Source organism: Miscanthus floridulus, chromosome 5, assembly GCF_019320115.1.
Source record: "Miscanthus floridulus cultivar M001 chromosome 5, ASM1932011v1, whole genome shotgun sequence".
Classification (NCBI taxonomy): Eukaryota; Viridiplantae; Streptophyta; class Magnoliopsida; order Poales; family Poaceae; genus Miscanthus; species Miscanthus floridulus.
In genome coordinates, this window is record NC_089584.1 from 135,281,450 (window position 1) to 135,291,985 (window position 10,536).

Here is a 10,536-nt window from a genome sequence, read left to right on the forward strand (position 1 = left end):
GAATCTCATACCTTTCTCGGCCTTTTGGCTAAGATCAAGTGTAGTATCTGTTCTTATTAGTTTAATATCTAATATGTGGGCCATGTGTCCACTTTGATATTAAATTTATTTATTGTGGAGGAGGGTCCACCACAGTAGCTTGCTACTGGGGCTCTCAAGCTTCGCTTGGCGTTGCACTACTGCCCAAGCATGGCGCTCCCCAACCAATTCGAAATAAATTTTATGGTCTTACTTCCGAGTTTGTCTGGCCCGAAATGAGTCTTTTAGTGGGCCTGTGAGCTCTGTTGGATGACCAGGTGAGGGTACCCGACCAGGTTCTATGGGCCTTACTCTAACTCCAACAGTTCTTGAATGAATCAATTTATGTAGTCTTTAAGTCAGAACGTTTTTACCCTGTTCTTAAATAAATTCATTCTTAGAGTTGTATAAGTTGTTTTGAAAAAAGTGAACGGAATTTGTAGCGAAAACTACCTAAGGTTCATGACACCAAATTTATATCATTAGATACACTAAACTATATTCTTACAATGTGGATCACAAGAATGTATACTTTTTCTATAAATTTGGTCAACATAAAAAAGAATGACTTTAAACAATTCTAGAAATGTATTTACCCATTGACAGAGAGTAGCAATAAAGTAGTCTATAGGGGGGAGTAGTCTAGTACATGCCCCTACTGTGATTTTATTGAAAATGAAAAGCTAAATTACAGGGCAAGTAAGGAAAACAGAGCAAATATACTAATAGTAGTCTATATAGTAGTCCATAGCAAATATACTAATAGGCTTATGGACTACACATAAACTGCCTCTCTCCCTCTATCGGTTCGTACAATGGTGCCCGGCTGTTGACAATTCGCCACGCTAAGCAAGGTCACCACCCCTGTTCGTGTGCACCTATAATCTCCTTCGGCCTAACCGTTTTGCCTGTGCTACCCTTCTTCTTAGTGGCGGCCATATATCAGGGTGAGCTCGATTTATGTCAACGAACCTTCGATTTGGAGAGGTGGCTACCGCAAGGAGCTCGATTCAGTCGTGGGAAGATTGATCTTGGAAGCTGTGCTACTGATTTGGGTGTGGCAAGACCCATGCGGTCATAGAAGACATGACGGGCGGAGAAAGACGATGGTTGGAGGAAGAAGTGGAGCAGGCAGAGGCATGATTGACTTAGGGCTTGTTTAGATCCAAAGCTAATTATGGGCTAACAAGGTTTAATGGACTCTAACCACCAATTAGCCCTCATTGGCTCTTATTCACCCATAATTAGCTCACATTTATGCTTTCTAATTGGTATCCAAACAGACGCTAATTATTAGCTCTGGGATCCAAACATACCCTTATTAGGTGCCGTTTTTATTTATTATCAGTGTACCCAATGGAACTAGCCTCTCCAAAGATTGTCCATACATATATATATATATTTTACACTATTTAGACTATTTTGTCTAAATACATTGTAGTTGCTCTAAAAATAATCTCATTACAACCTAAGCCTCCAATATTCTCGACCTTAGCCAAAGTTTATACTTTTACTGTTCAGTGTACAGTCTTTGTCAATTCGCTGCTACTTTTCAGTGTAAACCATTTTCAGAACTGTAAAAGACGTTTCTTTTAAGTTAATGGCATCCACAAGCTGAATAGCTTGGACAATTAGCCAAAAACGAAATGAGTGGCATGATTTCAACCCATGTTTTAAAGGCGTCCAGGCCAGTGCTTGGGTACGTCTGGACGCCTAGGCGCCACTGTTTCTCGAGACGAGCTGGGTACGCCTGGACGACACCTTTAAAACCATGATTTCAACTCAAGCGTACTATAATAACAATACAATAAGAGTACACGTGGTAAGCTGTCATATCGCATCAGTTGATAACTTGATATCTTCAGTGCAACTTGCCAGAGTTGCTACCAACATTCAAAGTAACTTGAACCACATATATTATTAAACATTACTAGAAAATCAACGACACAAACAGTACCACGCTTACACACCGTTACAGATGAACAGTCCATATACAAGTAATCATGATCTATACAGGGCAACAAACATGTCTGCAATGTAGTATTTCAAGGTATTTTCAGTTTCACTACTTCTTGTCTTTTTTTTTCCTTTTTTTTCGACGAATACTGTCTTTGACTCTTTGTTTTCTGTTTTGATATATTTTATCAATCTTTTAGCAACCAGAGCATTGTGGATAGGCAACGAACACTTGGGCCCCATGCCATTTCCGGCTCGTCGGCAAAGCCTAATCAGGCCAGCGCGTTGGCCAAATGGCGCGAGAACGGAAACAGCCAAACCTGTATGAGGTGCGTGCCTTCTTTCTCCGATCCGAACACCCACTCCTCCTCGACGCGCCTCTCGACCACGTCGAACGCCAGCAGCTTCCACGGCGACCACAGGTACACCAGCTCCCGCTCGGGGTGGAACGCCATGAACAAGAACGTGATGGGCTGGGACGCGCCGCCGGGGACGACGTCGCTGACCCCGATCTCGTGCTTCAGCGCCCACTCGCCCCCGGCGGCGTCCTTGAGCTCCCAGATCCTGAGGCGCGTGCCGTCGCTGGACGCGAACCGCAGGCGGTCGCGGCAGTGCCCGGCGCGCGCCCGGCAGCTGACGGGGGCCGGGAGCGCGGTGACCGCGGACGCCATGGTGTCCAGATCGACGCGGACGACGTGGCCCGAGTAGGCCAGCACGTGGAGCGCGCCGCCGGAGTAGTGCATGGTGGCCGACATGGCGTCGGTGTCGAGGCCGAAGTCGACCTCGTGGTCCCGCCACGCGCCGCGCTCGGAGTCGAACACCTCGATGGTGGCGCCCCGGGGAAGCCACCCCGTGAAGCACACCACCCTGTAGTGCGGCGAGGCGCAGGGGTCGAACGCCAGCACGGAGAGCAGCGTCCTGGCGCGCGGCGGCGGAAGCTCCGCCCACCGCCGAGTGGTCGGGTTCACGACGTGGAACGCCGTCGGGCGGGAGGAGTAGTAGAGTAGCAGGCCGTTGCAGCCGTCGATGATGGTGGACGTCTCGTGGCGCGGGAAGAAGCCCATGTCCGGGGCCTCCGCCGTGCCGCCTGACGCGCACGCGTACGTGTACGCCTGCTGCCTCCTGCCGCCGTCCAAGTCGTCGCCGCCGCGGTGCGTGTCGTCGTGGTAGAGCACCCCCGACGTGATGAGCGGCAGCCTGCGGCGGATGTAGTCGCTGGAGATGATGCGCCGCCACGACGTGGAGACGCACTGGAACCTCGCCAGCGACCTGCACGGCAGCCTCGCGAGGATCTCCGTCAGCACGTCCTCGTCCATCTCGCCCTCCATCTTCTTTGGACCTTCCACAGACTATGACACCACGAGCTCCTCCTGAACCTGCTGCACCCTTCTGCTGATTCTACATTTGTACTCAACAGGACACTGCTATATATATATAGATGGATAGAACGACATATACTCCTACCGTTGTAAATTATAATTCGCTTTGACTTTATTGGTATCTCTATTTTACTATACATCTACATATAATAATATATTTAGACATATAAGGAAATGAATGAAAAGAAGTGAAAATAATTTATAATTTGGAACAGAGAAAGTACTTATTTATAAGGCCTTGGGCTGTGCTTTGGTTTCTCCACCGGGTGAAGCAAGCGACTTGGATGTCGACGCCACGCAGAGATGTCGATCGATGCGCATCACGGCAAGCGCATGATACTCCTACAGACCGACTGAAGAATCAGTGAACACGCGTGTGAGTCGTGACCGTTGCCCACTGGTCACTGGATATATGTATACACACGCTTTTGATCGCTGTTGCACTTTTTGCGCCGGAATTGATACAATACAAGCAAGCAGTGGAGTCTGGTGCCTGCTATTTTGGCAAGAACATGGATTGTTGCTGGGTTTGGGGTAAACCTACTTTGGACGCGAGGTTTGCAGCGTGTTTTCCGCGTTCACTATGTGGAAAACGGTTTATAGCAACGGGATAATTTTTTTTAGGGGCGGTTGGTGATAGAGCCACCCCTACAGTGACGTGTTCGGGATCCACGAGACCAGCCGCCCCTACAAATGAAACAACAGGAGCAAACGGTTATACGAGCCACCCCTACAAATGGGTAGAATTTGTAGGGGGGCTCACTCACCAGCCGCCTCCGGTGTTGTTATTTGTAGGGGCGGCTGGTGATTGAGCCGCCCCTACAAATGGAACAGTAGGGGCGGCTGGTAATACGAGCCGCGCCCTGCAAATGCGTGGCTGCTGGACGAGCGTGGACCCAAAAAAATTATCTAATCCGGTGAACCAAAGAGGTCAGGTCCGCACTTATCCAAGCCCCGTCCTCTCTCCTCTCTCCTCTCCCTCCTCGTCGTCGTTGCCACCTCTCTTCCTCTCCTCTCCCTCCGCCGTCGTCGCCTCTTCCTCTCCCTCCGCTACGGTACACGGGTAGCGAATTCGGCCGAATCTGCAGCCCTCTTCCTCTCCCTCCGCCGTCGTCGCCACCTCTCTTCCTCCTCGCCGCTGCCACCGTGCCTCCCCCTCCCCCCAACCACGACGGCTCCATGGAGGCCATATCTGGTGAGGAGGCAGGCAATCTGGAGAGCGAGCGCTGGGCGTGGCCCTCCACGGGAGAGATCTAGAGGGAGGGAGATGGGCGACGAGGTTGCGGCAGCGGGGATCCCGCACCAGATCTCCATTGTCGATTGCGCCCTAGCGTCCACCCGCGTCCCAACGAGTGGCCGGTAGATCCAGCGAGGCTGGTCCGTCCCGTGCCTCCATGGCGGCCTCCACCGTCCCCTCGGCGAAGTCAAGGAGCGCTCGGGATCTGTTGAGGTTCTGTCTCTTTCTCTCCCTCGGTAATGGTGATTTCGTCCTACTTACTCTCTCCCTTGATTTCTCGATTTGATCCCTCACTGGAGCAGCAGTAGCAGCTAGTCGAGAGGTCGGCAGTGTGGTGCAGCAGCAGCAGTTTCAATTTGCCAAACTATTGTCATGTTAAAACATTTCTGTTTTTATCTTTATTTTATCTGTATCATTTCACCACTTGAAACAAGTCCGGATCTACGCCGCCTTGCCGCTGATGTAGTTTTGGCCGGCCGGATCCGCCATCGATTTTGGTCGCACGCCAGTCAATCGGCGGATGTGGTTTTGAATCTTATGGCCGAATCTACGCCGCCTTGCCACTGCTTTGTTTGTTTTCCCCGTCGGCCACCCAGATCCTCCTCGATTGACATCTCCTTTCTTCTTTCCAGGCCGCCTTCTGTACCAGCAACGCAAAGGATCGGAGGCTACTTCATCCAGGGCAGCAAGGTAACCCAGCTTCTTCTGTATCTTTGGATGGTACAAAGCACACTTATTGATGTTTTTGGATGGTACAAATCAGTTATGTCTTGTGTCCTCTGAATTATCTGTTGAAACCTTTTTGATCGTTAACGTCTCTGCTAGACCCACATGTTGTCTAATTTTCTAATAAGTAAAATAACTTCCTTGGATAAATTTACTTTGATACAACATGAAAAAGGTATTGTATCATTATTGGGCATTTTTCTATAATTGCAACTTAATTCTTTTAAGAATTTTAGAAATGGATATCCATATTCTAGTCAGGATGGCAATGCTAAGAAAATCATTGAATATTTTAGAAAACATCTTTTATCGAGTCATCATCAGATCTTATCTGTTAGTCATTTGCTTTATCTTCTGTTTTTTTGTGGCAATATTCTTTGCTCTGACCTCTGAGTACTCTTTCCCCAACAAGCCATACCTAAATGCATGAATACATGTGAATGATGTGAGCTTTACTTTTGTTTGCTGGATGGTATAGAATGAACAGCCTCCTCCATTATGTGTTGCTGTTGTAGCTTAAATGATTTCTGCAGCCATCTTTACTCCTTATGTTATTTATAGGAAGAAACATGAGATAATTGTACTTTGGATGACAATGTTGATATATGAGTCCTGAGCAACAAAATGGTTGAACAAATTGCTTCATTTTGTTATAAAAGTTAAGTAGGAATATGCATAGCCTTTTGTGATTCTTGCTTATGTCCAGGTCATATACTGTACGGTATACCACAAAAAGCTTTCAGCTTTCAAGAGCTAATAGAGAAATGCTATAGCAAGCTGAATGCGATATTCAGGTCAATTCCATTTCCTTTTTTTTCATTCTCCTTGAACCATTAGGTTTGTTTAGGATCATCATGCAAGTTAATGGTATATGTAGTGGCTTATTATGTATAATGAGTCATATTTTCTGATAGGATTTTGGTACATGTTTATTGAGTTAAAAACTTAGTTAAGTGCCACCTGTTTGATTTTTCACAATGTGTACAAGGAAGAATGGAAGATACTCTTTATTTTTTATTCTTCTTTATGAGTTGATATGTTGTGTAAATTGTTGAATACTTGGACACTTGTATAACACCTGGTTGGTTTTATTATGTTGCCACTACTTGGACGCTTGAGCTTGAACCTACGATTCTGGTAGCTGTGTTGCTTTGTTGGATGCCAAGTGCTATTTTCTGTATAACAAAAGGAAAACGTAGAACCAAACACCCCAGTCAGAATCAAATTAAGTCCAAATAACAGCTGATTCATCTTTTGTTGCACAGTCAGTGATGCTTTTCTTCTTTTCTTGGGGGCTTATTATGGGTTGATTTGTATATGCACCTCAGTCTGTGCTTTATGACTTGTGCTTGTACTTGTATTTATACCTGCAGTTTAGCAAAAATAGTATTTTACATCCTTTTAGCTGTAGTTATGATATAGGCTCTGGCAACTATTCTGACAGTAAGTTCAATTATACTATATCTGAACTATTCATGTTGTTAATTCTTACTTTGTCAGGTATTTATGTTAGGGTGGTTAACAGGCAACCCACCCAAAAGTTAGGGGCCAATGGTAGAGACGATGGTCCACTAGTAAGTATTTTTTGTTCCGAAATTTGCTATTCTGTTTACTTTTTTGCTAAGGCAATGGACATTTTTCTACATCATCTTCTCGCATTCATCAGCTACAGTTTTCTATTGTATATCTCATTTTGACCTTGAACATTTCTATGTTCCCAGTTAACAGATTACCTTAAGGAGGGACCTAACAAGATTTCTCTATCGAGAAATGACTCTCGTACTTTCTGTTTGGGTATCAGAATTGCCAACAGGAGATCTCTAGAACAGGTGGGATTTTTAGTATATAGTCCATTGTTAAGTACTACACTCTCAAGATTCAAGACACATATTTTACTGGGCAATGATATGTGAATCAGCCGTGCTTCATGTGTGCCTTTTAAGGAAGTGGATAGGCTTCGACAAACACTTTCAGATGGCTTTTATTGTTCTTAGGCATGTCTTAGACTTTTGATTATCTTCCAAGTGAATTCCATTCCATGCTTGTGTATTGTCATTGAGTTTCAGTACAATCGTAGAAGAAGATAAGTCATGATGGAGTTGTGTATAAAAAATATATGTTCTGGTCGAATTTGAATTGTAAATTTAATTTTTTTTTGCAGAAAAATAATTTGTAGGGGCGGTTGGTACTGTAGCCGCCCCCTACAAATCGATTTGTAAGGGTAGCTGGTGTTCCCAGACCGTCCCTATAAATCGATTTGTAGAGACGGCTACAGTACCAACCGCCTCTACAAATCGATTTGTAGGGGCGGTCTGGGAACCGTCCCTACAAATACATGATTTGTAGAGACGGTATGGTAGGGGCGGCTGGCCGAACCACCCCTACAAATGTCTATTAGCCACTTCTAAAAACCATATCTGACGTAGTGGTTGGCCCTACATACCACCAGGAAAAGGAGTCTGGTCTCTGTGACTGTGAAAGTGAGGGAGATTGGGTTCTTACCGGCTTTAGAAGAAGCCAAGAAGGAGAAGAAGAAGATGCTCTGCTGAATAGGACTCGGCGAGATGGAGCTAGCGAGTTGCCGAGGTTGTTACAGGATATTCATTTGGATGGGCAAGAGATCCGGTTTTGTTATTTGGAACTGTAGAATCCGTTTGAAGATTGCAATGTTTATTTGGCAAATGTCCATTTACAGATTGCAAACTGCAGCCTCTATCAAGAAAAGAGGCTAGAAAGACATCCCTCTTGCTACTTTTGTTTGGACTCCTTTAAGGAACATTTTTAATTAGCATAGTCGATTTATGACAAAATTGGTAACCACACAAATTTGGGGTTTGTGGGAAAACTGTAACAAGATATATAGCAGTTGAGAAGAAACTACCCAGCAATCCTTCTCAAATCCTGTTCCTTTTTTTTTCGAGTCTCTCAAATCTTGTTCCTGGAGTTATCTTCTGTGCAGAAACGGCGACCACTGCTCAAGGTGAAAGATAAGGAATGGGTGGACACAGTGGTCGAGCGCACACTTGCTTGGCTTGCATGATTTTAGGCATTCCAGGCATTGGTGAAATCGTTTACGGCGGAATCTGTTGCACCTGAGTCTGCTTTATGTGAAAACTATGGTGTTAAGAGCTGGTGTCCTGGCCCTTTGTTTTGTCTGTGAACAATTATTTTGCTTTCAATGTGAATGCTTATTTGCTTTCAATAAAACAGAGGTACTCTCTTTTCTGAAAAAAAGGCATTATCCTGTGGCACTTCACTGTTGGATGTGTCGTGTATGTCTACAAAGAGAGCGTTTTTCTATCAGTATATACCAAGAATAAGAGAATGCCATGAGAAAATGACCTATTTTTTTTAATAGAAACAGTTTCAGAGATACAGAGTAAGTAGATAACCAACGTATCTCAAAGACAGCAAGAAAAAGTTCTCAATTGTTTAAAAAATAAAAGAAACATAGCTGCCTCACCAATACAAAATACCCAAATTTTATTTATTCTCGAAGGCAATACCCCATTGTAAAAAACAAATAAGTGCACCTATCTTTCTTTTCTTTGCTAGGAACAAGTATTGCTATTTGATCTACAAATAATGGAAAATCTTTGCCTCTCTAAACATTTTTTTAGATAAGGGAACAACGTTTCAGCCTCTACCACCCGCAGGTGGTACACACCTAGCCTCCCTAAATAATTGAGGATAGGAAATCGTGTGGTAGTAGATTTAGACGGTTTTCAATACTTAAACTACTTTGTTTTCTAGATGAGATGATGAAATCGACAAACGCTAATAGTCAAGGGGTTAGGTAGACTTTTTTCTGTTTTTATATGTGTTTATTAGGTACCTGAACCATATGGTGTTGTAAAAATCAGATGTTTTAAGAACACCTGGATTTTTGGACACATCAACTTTACCTAGAAACTATGAAAAATACCACTTCGACTATAATGGCCCCGTTCGCCTTGCTGAATCTTGGCTGAAATTACTTGAAAAACACTGTTCTGGCTAAAATGTTGTGAGAGAAAAATACTATTCTGGTTGAAAAAAGAAGTCGAACAAGCCGAATATGGGGTAAGCCGAACGGGGCCAATATAACTTAATTACAGAGGCGCTCTTGTGTTCTTAAACATGTTTTGATTTATAATTGTATCTTGTCCACATTTATTTTACTTTGTGGTTTTGCCCTAGCTCTTTCAAAACAAAGGCAGAGTTTTTACCCCTGTCCCATTTAGATGAGGTAACATCCATTTAGATGAGGTAACATTGTCAGTTCAGTTTAAAAAAACTAGATTTCCCATATGAAATTTGCACCTAGGTTTTTTAAACAGAGTTTAACAAGTTGCACATGCTCATCGGTAAAAGCTGGGAGGGTTAGAATAAGGCAAAGAGTTAGCATCGTTGTTACTATTATTGTTATAATCATCATCTTTGATTTATTTGTCGGGCCTTTAGCTAACTGAGACTAGAATATGGATAAATGGTGGCTTGAGGTTTAAAAAAAGAAGGTAAAATCATAAAGTTGAACGAGGATAAAAATCACAATTGTCCATTTTAAATTGTACCGTAGCTAGAAATTTAGGTGTCAGATACCAACACGTCTATTTCTTTATTTCGTTTCCATTTCCATGCCTGCTAAGTGCTAACCATAAAGGAACAAGAAGAAGAAAAGAGAAAAGGAAGAATTAGGGTATTGGCAAGAGAAGCCAGGAGCCGAATGCTGTATAGCAGTCCCCTTTTTTATTTCTTGTTGAAGCCGGCAAGAAAAATCTCTTCTTCTTTTTAAACTTTTGAGAGAACAAGCAAAGGTATCCCATTTTGTAACAAATAAACAAGCACAGCCATCTTTTCTCTCTCTCTCTCTCTCTCTCTTTTTTGGCAAGGAACAATTACAGGTATCTGATGTGCAAATGACGGTAAAGTCTTTCTTCTGTAAACAATTGAGGAGAAGAAATCGTGCGATAGAAGTTTTTGAATCGATCCACCACTAGGCCACTATGTCCCTGGCGATGATGCAAAAGGAACTCTTCTTGGCCTTGCCTCCAAGCAACATACGTCCAGGACGATAGGTAGATGCCATGCCAGGACATCGTCGTGCGTGCCTGGCCGGGCCGGCACGCACTCCTGCACGTTGAGGCGTCCACGTAAAGAGGTGGGCTGGGACCAAGCTGCCATTTGTTCGTGCGTGCAAATCTCGTCACGTATCGCCACGACCCTTTCGTTATGTTTGCC

General features: G+C 44.2%; 1 protein-coding gene and 1 non-coding gene across 2 annotated transcripts; one reads left to right on the plus strand and one right to left on the minus strand.

The window, feature by feature from the left end:
• Positions 1 to 7: 7 nt before the first annotated feature.
• On the plus strand, positions 8 to 203 carry LOC136455656 (U2 spliceosomal RNA). Its single transcript, XR_010759140.1, has one exon. It is a non-coding gene; the product is annotated as a U2 spliceosomal RNA (small nuclear RNA).
• A 1,714-nt stretch (positions 204 to 1,917) lies between these two features.
• LOC136453726 (putative F-box/kelch-repeat protein At1g15680) lies at positions 1,918 to 3,709 on the minus strand. The gene has a single exon (XM_066454283.1). The coding sequence runs from the start codon at positions 3,300 to 3,302 to the stop codon at positions 2,247 to 2,249; it is 1,056 nt and encodes a 351-aa protein (XP_066310380.1). The 5' UTR covers positions 3,303 to 3,709; the 3' UTR covers positions 1,918 to 2,246.
• Between the last annotated feature and the right edge of the window lie 6,827 nt (positions 3,710 to 10,536).

What these genes read in the sequence shown, in the direction of transcription:
- LOC136453726 (XM_066454283.1), bottom strand. Translation starts at nt 3,302, where the DNA reads ATGGAGGGCGAGATGGACGAGGACGTGCTGACGGAGATCCTCGCGAGG.